At 28.2% G+C, this 15,332-nt stretch overlaps 1 protein-coding gene across 1 annotated transcript in view; it reads right to left on the reverse strand.

The window, feature by feature from the left end:
• Window positions 1–682: 682 nt before the first annotated feature.
• The window catches only part of LOC127287768 (terminal nucleotidyltransferase 5C), a 36,034-nt gene continuing 21,384 nt past the window's right edge, over window positions 683–15,332 (reverse strand). The window contains exon 2 of the mRNA XM_051314877.1: window positions 683–12,162. Within this exon, the coding sequence (XP_051170834.1) occupies window positions 10,768–12,123 (1,356 nt within the window). The 5' untranslated portion in view covers window positions 12,124–12,162 and the 3' untranslated portion in view covers window positions 683–10,767. The remainder of the gene's footprint in view (window positions 12,163–15,332) is intronic.

Genomic DNA, 15,332 nt, shown 5'->3' on the forward strand with positions numbered 1-15,332 from the left:
AAGCGGTCATTTATATAGACAAATATTTTTTTTTTTTATAAAATAGTAACAATTTTATAAAATTTAATGTTACATTACTTAAAAAAAATGTAATTTTCTTTTAGTTTGGAGTTTATTTTATTTTTTAAACTTAATTTTAATTGATATATACGTATCATAACTAGAATGAAATACTTAGGGTGCCGTTTTACCCATTCAAGTACTGACATAGATTTAGGTTGCTTAACCCCAAACATTGCAAGTAAAAGCGTTTAAAAAATTTATTCGTAGAAAAAAAAGATTACCTTGATTAAATAGTAAGCAGAAATTTTCTGTTTGCAATTGTTTTACTGTTATGAAAATAAAAATCATTTTAAAACATATCCGTCTTGCATAAAATAGTGATAAAAATAATAAAATCTGATATAACAGGAAATAAGAGCAATTTCTCAATCCTTATATCAAATACATTTATTAATAATATAAAGTTCAATACATAAACGTTATACATATTATATTTCTCTTTAATCTATGAAAGACTGAATCTAGCCGATAATTTAATAAAACCACACATTTATTTAGAAAATTACAATAAGTTTCTATCTCTATACATTAACATTTCAATACTTTTTTTTTCTCGATAGAAGAGAAGGGATATTTAAGGAAGGATATCAGGAAGCAAGAGAAGTAAAATATTTTTGAGTATCGGCATTTACAGTGATATTTATTTTTCACATTTTATTCATATTTGAATCTTATAATGTTTCTTTTACATACAACAATATATGCATATACGTATATAAATGAATATACATATATACATATATTCATACGTATACATATATATTGTATATATAAATATCTATCCACGGGCAAGTCAAAAAATTAAAAAAATCAAATTGTCGCCCGGTGATCCTTTTTTTCTCTTGACAACGTTTTTTGTGACATGTATATATACGTCACAACATTTTCTCTGTTTCACTCTAAATGTCTCTCTCGAATACACACACACACACACACACACACACTATCTTTTTTTCTGTTTTTCTTCTTAATATACAAACGTGGATAATGTTAAGTTTAAACAGTAGCATTACGATAATAATAATAATAATAATGATTATCCTTATAGATTCATCTGCAATTAATAAATGGTGTAATTTACTTTAATTTAATTAAGTTTTATTTTAATTACTTTAATTTCCGTGCGCGTGCGTCGCTTTGGCCAATGTATCTCTATTTTTTTTTCCCGATATGTGAGGTACAGAATAATAATTACAGTAACTGTGTGTGACGCGCGTCCGTGACATTTCAGGCGCGAATTCCAATTCTCCCCCAACAACACTACTATATATGCATATATATATTTTTTCTATTGAGAGCGATGACAATTGCGTTTTCCAGTTTCTAAAAATGCTTGGATTTATTCTTCCGTACAAAAAATAATTACTAAAAAAAAACAGTTAAAAAGAAGAGGGAAAAAACTGGAATACTTTAGGAGAGTCATTGGTGTGAATTTTAAAATAGAAATAAAACAAAATATTTAGGAAATTATTCCATGGACAATTAATCTAGCGATTAAACACAATCTACTTCTTCTCTATCTCTATTCATTTACTTTAAAATTCGTGTAATAAAGAAGAAATATGGTATTTTATTATTGCCAATGAAACGATTAATTTATACATATTTTCAATCAAAATTTATTAGTCTTTTCGTTTCATCGACATTAAATATATATATTATTTGTCCAAGTAGCTCCAAAATGATTTCTTTACAATAAAGAAATTTTTTTTCAATTTTAGAAAGGTGTTTTTTTTTAGGAAATGTTTTGAAAATTTCGGAGTTACTTTATTGGTTCATTGCCTTAAATTTTAGTGACAGTCTTGAATTTAGAATCGAGAAGCAAATATTCTACATATATATTATATATATATATCAAAGTCGCTTTTTCTACTCTGATCCCACTTCTTAGGTACATACTTTAAATGTGTTAAGAGTTGGAGTGTCACACTCTAACAATATAAACAAATTATTTTTTTTTTTTAAAATAAGTACTCTCACACGTTTTTGATCACTCTGTTACGTGCTGGAAAAAAAGTAATGTCTTCATTATTCTTTTTCTGAAAACCTACACATCGTTTAATATACAAAAAAAAATCCATTTCTATATTGAATTCACTGTAAAAAAAAGGTGCCAAAATAAATTTTTTTTTTTGGACTTATTATTTGAATTTTTATATTTTAAATGCCATAAAGTTAATCTCGAAGTACAATAGAATTGTTTCTGTGCAAATTATATTGGAGATCCATATTTTTGGCAACTCATATAAAAGCAAGTATTTCGGCACTCAAAACTATCTTGATATGCGTGACTTTCTTTGTTTTCAGATTTAGGAAAGAAGAGATCACATCGTTTATATCACAAGTCAATTAAAATTATATCACATAAAATGTAGTTTAACCTTTGCCGAAATGTCGGAATAATGATAATTTCGTGAAATTTTCTTTCTTTCATTCACCATTACATATGTTTCATTTTTTCTTTTTTTTTAAATTCAATTTTTTTCTCGTCTTTCTCAATTCTCCTTGTGGCTTTACCGTGATTTACATATATATATTTATATGATTCCCTTGGAGAGTAATAATAATTTTATTCAGTGAAAATTTCGACATGTTTATTATTTAAAATTTAAGAAATATGGGTCATTCGAACAAAGCGACATTTTCACTGCATTTGTAATATTTTAATAGATCATTTTTATTAAATTCTTGTTATTTTAATATTTGAATTCAGTTGATGAATTTTTGGAAATATTGCCAATCATTTTTTTTTAAATTAGATATTCTTAATGAACCCGCGCAGATAGCGTACGGTGTATGAGTGTCTTAATCATGACAATGTTAATCGTGTTGTGTGTTTGTGTTTCTTAATTTTGCTTATATATATACTTTTGTACATTAATTTTTCATATTACAATCATCCACGGGATATCGACATTTTTCCCTATACTGTAAATAGATTTTTAAATATTTCATTAAATTAAAAAATATTGATTGCAATAAATTTTAAATATTAATTGTAAAATTTTTATTGCAATTAAAATTTTTTTGCTATTTAAAATATTATTATATCTATTTCAGTAATATCAATATCCCATTACCAGTTGCTTTTTTTTAAATACTGTTAAACCTCGCACAATGACGAATTCTCAAATTAACGAGTTTTTCTTTAAGTAGGGAACTTTTTGAAAATGAAGAAGAACTTCAGAGAAAAAATTTGTTGACTGAAGCTTCTGTACTTTTCACAAGTTTATGGAAATTTAAAAAGTAGTTTAAACTAAAGTGAAAATTTAATTCGCTGATCATATTTTACAATAACAAAATTTTAACGACTTTAGTGTTTAAATCATTTCACACTTTAATAATGTAAATATTATAACAATCAGTAACAAAAAAACAATAATTGTTGTGTATCCAAATAGCTTAAACAATATTTCTTTTAATAATTTATATAAGTTTAAATAATTTTTTCTTTTACTATAATTCGCCTGTTTGCAAAGTTCATAATGGGAAAATTACAGCAATTCGTTACTGTGCGAGGTTTGATTGTATAAAGACCCATTAAGTTAATCGATATAGTATAGGATTTTTTCTAAATTTCACGGAGAGAAGAGCGTATACTGAATAAAAATATTTTTTTTTTGTTTAGTAATAAAATTTACCGATAGTAGTTCCATCTATCGGCTTTTTAACAAACAATTCGTTTAGTACATTTTGACATTATAGTGAATCTCACTACTTTTTTAGTGAGTACAAAAATGTACTTTCATTAAAGTAAAATCTCTTCTCTCCGTTCCATAAACGGTTTTCTAATGATTATTTTAAATACCAACGATTATTATTATTATTATGGACACGTATATTATGTATAAGAGAAATGCATTATTTAGGATAAACACAAATCTTGCGCGCATTCTTTAAATTTATTGAACATTTCAAGCATTACGCATGCGCAATGGCTATAATTGATATTATGTACGCATGCGTAATACATTAGCTCAATTATAATTTTAAAAATGTCTCGAGAATGCGCTGCTGTAGATTGTCTCTCTGAAAAATTTACATTCAAGTGCCGTGTTTATTGTTTTCCGGGTACAATGGTTTGAGTAGAATGACATTTTTTTTATATATATATATATATAAATATTAATTTTTTGTTTAATCAATATTAAAAGTTCGAAAGTAGTTAATAAAATAAATTTGTACTTATATGGTAAATATGTACTTTCATATTTTCGTTTAAAATATTTATAAAAAGGTTCATGTTTTAGTTTTATTACAAAACACAGAACATTTTTTTATTTACAAGAATAATTAAAATTTCATTCTAATCAAGCCATTATTAAAAACGCATATTTTCGGAATAAACTTTTATTTTCTATTTTGCTGTATATAGCGACTTACCTACATTTTTTTTTTTTTTTTTTTTTTACAATCGTCACAATCAGATTCCTGAGACCGGCTATATATATACACATATATATGTATGTATGTATAATCGAAAATGATATTTAGTCTTTATTGTTTCACGCAAGGGCGCTCGCACGGTAGAAAATTGTTTGAACGATAAGACGAGTAAAAAAAGTTTGATCTTTGCTTTTAATAATGATTTTTTTTTTTTTTATTGCAAAAGAAGAAAATATTCACAGCTTTGCAGTATAATTGTATTTATACATTACTTTTTTTTAATCGCAATTTCATACAACTTTTTTTTGCAATGTAATATTGGCACGCGCGCGCTTGTGTGTGAGTGTAATATATTTATAATAATAATAATAATAATAATAATAATAATAATAATGACACTCAAGAGTGTCAAATCAGTGCGCAACTTCATTTACACATCTCGATTTATAATATAATTATACATACGCATCGTTAATTGTACAATATCCACTAAAAACTAGCAAAAAAAAAAAAAATCAGTAGACTTCCTAAACGACATTGTTTCGCTTCCCCGGACATTTTCACAGCCTGAATATCGTAGGTCGCGAAAAAAAATTTCATATAACTGACAAAAAGTGCATTGATACTTTATTTAAGTGTATTTTTTTTCTACACTGAAAAAAAGTATGTATCATTGATTAAATAAAATCATTTACTTCTCCGTATTTGATCAACTAATTTTCTTAATTCAAGAAAATTTACTTCAAATTAGTAAAATTTTCTTGGATCAAGAAAATATTGAATCAAATACGGACAAGTAAAAGGGTTTTCTTGATTCAATACTATTTTTTTTCCAGTGTACAATCTAAAGCCCATATAATTTTTTAAAAGTTGTACTCGAAAGTATTTTTTGGCAAAAATTTTGCTGATGCTAATAATGATATATTGTAAAAAAAAATATTTTACATTTTAATGACAATTATTTTTATGAACATTAGATTTTTATGTAAAATTATAGAAATAATTAGCGTGCAAGATTTTTGGCAAAAATTGATATTTATTATTTCATGGGCTAGAGATATTTTATTTGATTTTCGTAATTTTTTTTTTTTTTTTCTTATAAAACGATTCTTTTCTACTTTAGAACACTCTTTATCTATAATTACTACTTTTACTTGTGATAAGAAATCTAGGTTTACTTTTCCAAGCATATTAAAAGCGTTCTTATAGCGTGAAAATCAGCAGCAATTTTTCAATATTAAATGAAATATAGCATTGAAAGCATAATCGATAAAAGTAAAAATAACTCGATCTTATATTGTGTGACGAGAGATGATTTGAAGCACTCAAAAAAAGATGTCGATAAAAAATTCCTTAGAACAGCATCTTTAGAAATAGGTATTTTTTTCTAGAAAAAAAAAAATTCTCACAATAGACAAAAAAAAAAAAAAAAACGACAACATTCATAAAATCCCCAATAATTGAAAAATAGAATTATTTTTTTATAATAAAATTAGAATTCATTTTGATATAAGATGTTTTTAAAATTATTTATTTTCTTCAGTGGGCAATTTTTTTTTGTATAATTATTAATAACAATTTTCTAAGGGTTTTGTATAAATATTTTTTCTTTTTTTTTTCGTAAGGGAGAAACGCGAAATTATTCATCGGTCAATGCACCTTTGGGTCACGATGCACTTTCACGGAATATCATTACTTATATGACGCACACGTTAAAGAAAAGAGCGAAACAGGAAGAAATTCTGATTGATTCGACTTATTATTTACATAATAACCAATATATTACTTCCCGCACGAGCTCTGAATTTCACATGATAAGAAATTTAATTAATTTAGATTTTAGTAATATTCATAGAAATTTTTTTTATTTCAAAATTTTAAATTCAAAATAATTTTTCATTAACGAAAATTATGTTTTTTTTTATTCAACAAATTTTTTTTAATAAAAAGCGAATACAAAGAAAATATTTTCTTTTCTATGATTATAAAAAGTTAATAAATTAATTTTATATGTTCTTATTGAACAAGTTAATTTAAATTCGATAATAGCAAGTTTATTTAAATATTACGAAAGAGGAATAAATTAAAAGTCCAATGCAAAATTATTTGATAAATGACTTAATAATTTCGCTCAAGCTATGGATTCAACATGACATTTGAATAAAATTTACATGAGCTTTGGATAGGAATAAAAAAAAAACGTTCCACTGGAATGCGTGAATAATAAATAATCACACGGAAGAAAAGCGGTTAGAAAATATTTCAGAGATTTATATTGGTGGGGGGGGGGAACATGAAATTACATTTTTTTAAAATACACTCATAAATATTGATGATTGCAAAATTATATAGAAAATAGATTTATACATAAAATTTTATTAGAGATGTTTATGCGAAATAAAATTTTTTTTGTTCTTCTAAATATCTTACACTTTAGAAAAAGAATGTAATTTTAGTTTTAGAGGTAAAATTTCGTAGACTTAGTGTCATCTATTAAAGAGTGAAAATTTTTGTCTTTGTTTTTCTCTGGAAGTTCGCCAGAAAAATTTCAAATGGCGCGAGATTCCCTTTTGTTTTGCGATCACATATAAAACAAAAAAAAAACAAAAGTTTTTTTAAGTTTAAACGTGGAACAAACATTCGAGATAAAAAAAAGACCAACAATAAGAAACCTATTATTAGAATAGGTCGACATTTAGACTTGAAGTTTAAATTAGCAAGAAGAAAAGTGTTCTTAATTAAATTTACCTTCAACAAAATCGATGAGATATAGAACATATACAATAAATTTGTTTTCAAAAGTAAATTATTTTTTTAATCAAGAAAACAAAATTATAAGATAAACATTTTTATCTATTTTATAAATTCTATTTTTTCTTTGAAAATTTTTTGTTTGACATTACTTTAGAATAGAGGTTTATGAATTATTGCAAAAAAAAAAAAAATTTACTCTCACGTACATGACACATTATTTTATTCTTATCTAAAGTTTTATTACGTCAGGTCGCGTAATGTGTTGTTTGCCACAGATAGACTGAAAATTGTAGCAAAATTAAATGTTCAATGGAACTGCTCTATCTGGCTTTCGATAAGATTAAATATTTCTAGTTTTTCATAAATCATCAGAAATTTTTGATTTTTTTTCCAAAAATAAATGTTTGAATTTTTTTTTAATATTTCAATTTTAAAATAACATTTAGAATTAAATATATTAATGTTTTAAATGAAATTAAATTTTTTTAAATATGAATATAAAAATAAAGATTGGAAATTTTTATCGATTAATGACCTCGAGTGTGTTCTTGTATGTGAATTGAAAGGGACAAAAATGTTAAAAGGGACAGGAATAGAGGAATAGAGCGACAATCACTGTCGACTACCTCCTTAGCATTAGTGCGATACCTGAAAAACCAGTTTGCAAAGTTTTTATTTCGATGTTACTTTCGCTTGCGTCCGAAAGGAAGAGTGAGCAAACGAGTAGCGAATCAGCGAGAGTCAAACGCTGAACTAGGCTTATGTATGTGTGGGTGCAAGTGGGTGTGAGTGAGCGTTTTAGCGAGCGAAAAACCTATGTATATAATGTATATATATTAACGGGGTCACCAGACAATATCGATGCGAAAGAGTCGAGATCGTTTCACACAGTTCCCCTTTTCTTATTTAATAATTTTTCTAACTGTTACAGTAAAGACGCACCCCAAAAGAAAAGAGAATAAAAAAAATCCCCAATCATTTTGATAATTTTTTTAGAATTTAGAATTTTTGATATTTGTAGTCATAATTTTTAATAACCTTAAAAAGAATGAGTTGAAAATTAACCACTGAAGAATATAATAAAAGATTTTCATGTACAGTGCTCCTTAAGCTTTGGAAATGTTTAAATGAAACGAATCTTAAATTTACAAGAGAATGCCACTTGATGGACTCAACTTGATTGATTGAAATTAAAAGGAGTTAAATTTAATCGAGAAATTGGCTGCTGCTTTTCACGAGAATCGACCCCAAGCCCCTTAGATATCTGGGTTTTAGCCACTCAATACAAATTCCCCCTTAGTAAAATCATAAATTATTCAGACAATTAAATTTGATTTTCAAACGTATTATTTTATTGTTTTTTTTTTATTCAGAGTCTAAAACGATCTTCTCAAATTAATATCGATTAAAAATCATTGCCTTAAGTTTAAAAAGTGAGGAAATAAATTATTTAAATTAATATTATAAAATATTTCCAAAATATTACTTAAAAAATTGCATATTATGTAAATATGCATATTTATCTATATTTTAATAAGATCGTTTTAGTCTCTATTTTTTCACGCTTAAAAAATTTTCAATGAATTTTTAAAAAAATATCACAAAGTTCGATTTCTTTTTAACATACGGACGGTTGTGTGCGTGACGGAAAATTTTTATTTTAGGGCTCGAGGTAAATGGAATGCAAAATATTGTCTACTGAGATATAAATTCGTTTATAAAAAATGTATACTTATTGAAAAGAATTTTCTTTAAAGAAAATTCGTGATACATTAGAAAATTTTTTAAGACATTCTTATTCCACTAATTTTGGTTATAGCCTAAATGAATGGTTAGTTTTTATAAATAAATCTTTTCTTAAATTTATGGGATTTAGTTTATATATTTGTAGAAAAAAAAACATCGCATCCAATTAAAAAGGAATAATTCCTTTTTTTATTTTCTAAATTTATTAAATAATTATATTTTTTACTGTAACAGTTTATTTACAAAGCTTACAAAAAAGGTAATTAATTTTTCTTCTAATTTCAAGAAGATATTTTCTCAAAATGGTAATATTTACATTTTTTCTGTTTGAAATTAGTTTATCAAGATTAACTATCTTTTTATAGAATAGAAAAATGCCAGTTAAAAAATTGAATTTAAAAAGTATCCTTATCAATGGACCAGGATTTTTTTTTAAAAAATAAATAAAAGTATTCGTGAAACTTTATATGGCTGATTTTTTTGTCGCCTACGAATTTTCAGGCTGTGTTAATGAAACTGTTGTAATTCGAGCTCGAGACGTCGATTTGGTATCTCACATATTAATATAATATATAATATATTTATTTTTTTTTTTTTATTTTTTTCCCACTTTTATGCCAACGATCTTACAACGTAGAAACTAAATGAAATGTGATCACAGCCACACATTAATTAATAATTCATTTATAGAATAATATGCATGTATATTTGTATGTAGAATTTTCTTTAAATATCTATGTATATATATATATATTTTTTTTTTTTATTTATGTATATGTATAGAAAACGCCTCTTCTCCAAAAAAAAGTGTCTAGTGTCTCGAAATCAGAACGAGTATTTTAACAGCGAACCGGGACAATTATCAAAATTTATTATATTCTGCCAACAATTACAATTATCTTATCTTCCTTGACCATGAGTATATAAAATAGACGTTCCATAATTGTGGAAACAGTTATTCATTAACAGACTCGAATTTTCATGATGTGTTTTTTTTTTAAAACGATGAATGTATATTCTCAATAATTGGATCTATCATTGAACCGAAGAAGTCGAAGGTTTATTAATGTTTCATTGGTTTATTTTTGTTTTCATTTTAATTTTATACAATGTTGATTAAAACAGACAAATTTTTTGTATTTTTTAATATTTGGAAAAATATTTTTCCATTAATTAATTATTTTTATGATTTACTTTAACGAATAAAAAGTAATTCTTGATAGAAATAAAATCAATTGACATGAATTGAAGAAATATTACGTTTACTAAAAAAAGCCAATGAGACAATTCTAACTTTGGATTAGACGAAATTTTTTTTTTGTGTACAATCGATAAAAATTGAGGCAAATTAAAAATTTAGTTGTAAGAAGATGGCTGGTTTTTTTTTAAGAAAGAAAAGAACGTCCCGAGCTCAGAAAGAGCAAACATACCAAATTGAGGAAATAATCTGCTTCCACAGGGCCTAAGAACGCAATACGTTGACTTTGACACGACACTTGGGACTGCACACAGCACTGATTGATTTAATATGATAAATACATCTTTCAAAAAGGGTCGTTCGTCATCACAACCGAGAACCACTAAAAAATTTACGCAGTTGTTAAAATACGGTCCCGTTTCTATCGCTGTTTTCGTTAACTACGAGAAACTAGTAGGTGTAGCTAGAGATGATAATAATAATAGTAATAATAATAATAATAATTATAATAATTATAAAGTGTGTTGAGATGAGTCGTCACGAGAGTCAACTGATTTCGATGATCACCTTTGCCCGCTTTGTCTGCTGAATCTTCACGCTTCACTCAAGAGAACTTGGGATCACGACGAGCAGGCCATCCACGAATTACAGGTGCAAGTGTAACACGCAGTGGGTATCACTGGTGTGTAATAGTATCCATTAGCGTAGACATAGGCAGGAGGTCCTGTGGTTGGTTGTTGACTGGAGAGCCGTTGTTGTTCCTCACAGAGTACTTGATAAGCAAGATTCTCAATTAGAGCGAGTGTTTGTCGTCGTTCATGTCCCATGAGGCAAACGGTTGACTCCTCAACAACATTGTGCAGCAACATCAAATACTGGTACTTAAGAGCCTCCTCCTCAGGTCCAACAAAGTGATTCCAAAGGTAGTTTTCGAGTTTTGCCTTTTGCTGGCTAATGTCGGGAAAGTCTATGAAGAACCGGGAACACATGTACCGTTCAAGGGTCTTGATATAGTCCGGCTGGGAGGGTTTATACATCTTAACGAGGAGATTGCAGTACTTGAGGAGGCCGCCACCTCGAATTTCCTCTGGATGCCTGGTGGAAATGAGCTTCTTGTGCAAATGATAGAGGGCCTCTTGGAAGTCACCATAGACGGATTCGCCGACTACAGTTGGATAAAAATTCTCTCCAATTGGTAGCCTGCTGCACTCGTAAAATAGAAGCAGGGAATCAAGAACAATTTGAAAAGAATCAACGGAGAATTCAAATTGCCGTCTCATCGAGTCAACAAATTTGAGTTCAACATTTCGATGACCTCGATTATTGCCAAGAGAAATAAGTGACCATCGATCACCTTCATTATTAACCTTGACCATTTTACTGACATAGGCTTCCTTTAAACTGCAGGTAGTGATGCGTTTTCGGCTAACGCCTTCCGGCAACAGGTCGAACAAGGAACAAAGCACTGCCGTCTTGACTTTATCGTAATTACGGCCGCTCGACAGCTCTACCGCGAAGATGAGATCTAAATCGTTGTAGGGCTGCGATTCGGTCGCGAGGACGTGCGAGGCTGCTCCGCCATTCAACCGGATGTCGCGCACCTTCATACCCGCTCCACCGTTACTTGGATTCTCCTCCAATTTGCTACGTACAACAGTCACGAGATCACGTAAACGCACCTCCAGGGTCGGGAAATTCCCCCTTCCGTGAATACACACGACCTCATTCATCACATCATTTAGCCGACGAACCTGCTCAAAGCTCAGGACAGCGAGCCTCTGCTGTGGGTCAGCGCACTCGCTATTATTCTTTTGATTCGTCTTATTGTTGTTGTTATTGTTGTTGTTATTGTTATTATTAAGACTGCTCTCATTGTCCTCAATATCATCACTATTTACATCATCCGGATAGTCGTAGTTGCCGTCCTCGTCCGAGATGTTTCTAATGCTGCCATTCGCTTGGCAGTGAGACTCCATAGCGGCTTGGTATTCCTCGCCGAACTTTGTGATAAAATACTGTAACAGAAATAAAAAATTAATTATTTAGGGTATTAATAATTAAATAATCTATAATTTATCTAATAAAACTGATACGCGAAGAAAAATAAGTTCAATATTTTCTTAACTCTCCACTTTTCGATAGGCAGAAAGTTTGTTTTTTTTAAGATTCCATAAAATTCTTTTTATGCACATGCGGCATGGAGAGTAAATAAAGTTTTTTGAAATCTTAAAAATAGTTTTCGAATTTTCTGCCTTTCCAAAAATGGAGAGTTAAGGAAATTTTACTGAACGAAAGAGAAGCAAATTGAGGTGATCGGTGAAAGGTAGCTTATAGCTAAGAGTGATCATACGATTGATCAAATATAAACGAGAGGGAGGGGAAAATGAAAAAAAAAAAAAAAATCAATTGCTTTTAAGTAATAATCGACTACTGACGAAAGAGATCAAAAGCTTTTGCGGAATATACGTCTAAATAAATCAGTGGATTTTCTACTTTGTAAATTGTTGCTCTGACAACGTCTGGAAACCACATTCCACTGAATAAAAATACAGACTGGCTGTAATTATCCCTTCTCTATTTTATTTTCCCAATGAATTTTTTACACATTTCCTAATATTTGTTGCGGAAAGTATTTTAAACAACTTTGAACGAATTTTTTTTTTTAATAGTTTCTAATTTTTGGTGTACTTTTTTTTCTGCGAAGTATAACAAGAGGTATTAATGGTTATTTAGTCTGTTTCACAAGGTTTATTTCTCGTTTGATATTTCATTACCCTATAGCCTCACTTTTATTACGTCTAATTTTAAAAAGAGAAGGTCGATTGTAACATCACTTGTTGAAAATAGAAAAATATATATTCTTCTTGTATTTTTTAATTCCCTTGACAAAAAAAAGTGTTCGTTATTTCGATGTGAATGAAAAACAAATATTTGAAAAAATATCAATTACAAGATAATCCTGGTATAGTGAAAAAAGATGTATGCGTTTTTTTTTCAATCTAATTGAGTTTTCTGTAAAAAATTGCATAATTTGAGAATATAAATAGTTTTGAAAGAAAATTTTTAAGTTGAAACAAAAAATTCATCAGAATTTAATTTCTTTGATACTTTGACGATGGAAGGAAGGACATAGTTTTCTCTTTTTTTTGGCTCTGGACCATCTTTGTGGTAAATATAATTGAAAAAGCAATAGCGCAGAATGAATAGAAAAAAATAATTATTCTTTTAAATGAAGTAACTAACAAGTAACAACAGGTTGGAATTGATTCAGAAAAAGGTGATACAAGGACTTCTGCATTCGTGACGTCCTAGATATCTAGATATATACGCAGACGCTGCGCCGTGTCGAGTAGTCGTTGAGCCGCTGCTCGGTATCACATCACAGCGTGTGTCGAACGATTCAGCAACAGTAGCTGTTGGAATGACGTCAGTCGAGACGCTCATTAGTTTTGCGGGGGCGTTTCTGAATGAACTAACTATCGACAATATCTTTACTTTCCTGCTCCGGAAAATGAAAAAAAAAATATATATATATATAGCAGAAGCTTTTGCGGGGGCAGCAGATGCGCAAAAGGTACTCCTTTTTTGCCACTTTCAACTTGTTCGAGTGGAACGACCCACCAACGCATGGTAATGGTATATGTGTATCTATATATACATATACATTGAAACACCCACGCTATATGGACCAGAGGGATGAAAATGTATCGATCCAAGCTCAACACGACACGACTTTGCGCCGCCACGACATAATATACTATATATATATATATACGAATACTAGTTTCCAGAATTACGAGAGTGTAATAACATACGTGCGTGTAGATATAAACGCAACTTGACCGCACGAGAAATGTTCTCAAGTCACGAAAATCACTCACGTAAACGCCTACGTTATTTATATTGTCAAGAAATGCTGTTCTATATATATACTAGACCATCGTGCGCTTTCGCGCGTTAAGCATTGTTTTTTAAACATTAAATTGTTATGTGTTATTAAAACAGTAGTATAATGATGTTTTATATGACATTTTATATTAATACTCCATTTTACTAATTGATTCTATCAGATTTACTAAACAGCATAACGCACTACGCTTTGGTATCACCTTTTTATAATAGGATAGGATTGACTACTATTTTTTAAAAGAAAAAAATACTTTTTTCAAATCATACTAACTTGAAACTAACTAATAAGTAAAATAAGTGAAAAATAATTTTTTTTCGAAAGAATGTTTTCCTGGAAAAGGAAAATTATTTGAAAAACTAACTCAATAATTTCTTACTCATTTATTTCATTGACTACATTTTTTTAAAGTAAAAAATACTTTTCTCAAAACATACTAACAGGAAACTAACAGGAAACTAACTGGAAACTAACTTAGAAATAAGTGAAAAATAATTTTTTTTTGAAAGAATGTTTTCCTGGAAAAGGAAAAAAATTATAGATACTAACTCAATAATTTCTTTTTCATTTATTTCATTGACTACAATTTTCTTTTAGTAAAAAATACTTTTCTCATATCATACTAACTGGAAACTAACTTAGAAATAAGTGAAAAATAATTTTTTTTCGAAAGAATGTTTTCCTGGAAAAGGAAAATTATTTGAAAAACTAACTCAATAATTTCTTACTCATTTATTTCATTGACTACATTTTTTTAAAGTAAAAAATACTTTTCTCAAAACATACTAACAGGAAACTAACAGGAAACTAACTGGAAACTAACTTAGAAATAAGTGAAAAATAATTTTTTTTTGAAAGAATGTTTTCCTGGAAAAGGATTTTTTGAAATTTAACGATTATCACGTAAATGCGTTATGCGTTATGCGTTATGCGTTAGACCTTATTATAAAAGGATACGATTGTTATTGTATTAAAATAACATTTAGAGTAACTATTAAAAGGATAAATATTTTTTTTTTACTCCAACTGATCTTGATATCCAATTTGGAACATGTTTTTTTTTAAATTGAATTTGAATTCAGAAACTTAAGACTTGTTTTCGCACTTCTAATTTTAAATTTTCAAAAATCGTCACTGAATATAAATATTTTAAAATCAACGCAAACAAATTTTACCAATTTTATATCGCTTATATATTAGATCTATAATTTTATAAATGTGAAAAGTTTCAGTGAAAAACTTCATTTAAAAAAATTAATATAATGTATTTCAAAATAG

The sequence above is a fragment of the Leptopilina boulardi genome, unplaced genomic scaffold (genome assembly GCF_019393585.1).
Source record: "Leptopilina boulardi isolate dan_hultmark-lab unplaced genomic scaffold, ZJU_Lbou_2.1 LbouV2_372, whole genome shotgun sequence".
In the NCBI taxonomy this organism is placed as follows: Eukaryota; Metazoa; Arthropoda; class Insecta; order Hymenoptera; family Figitidae; genus Leptopilina; species Leptopilina boulardi.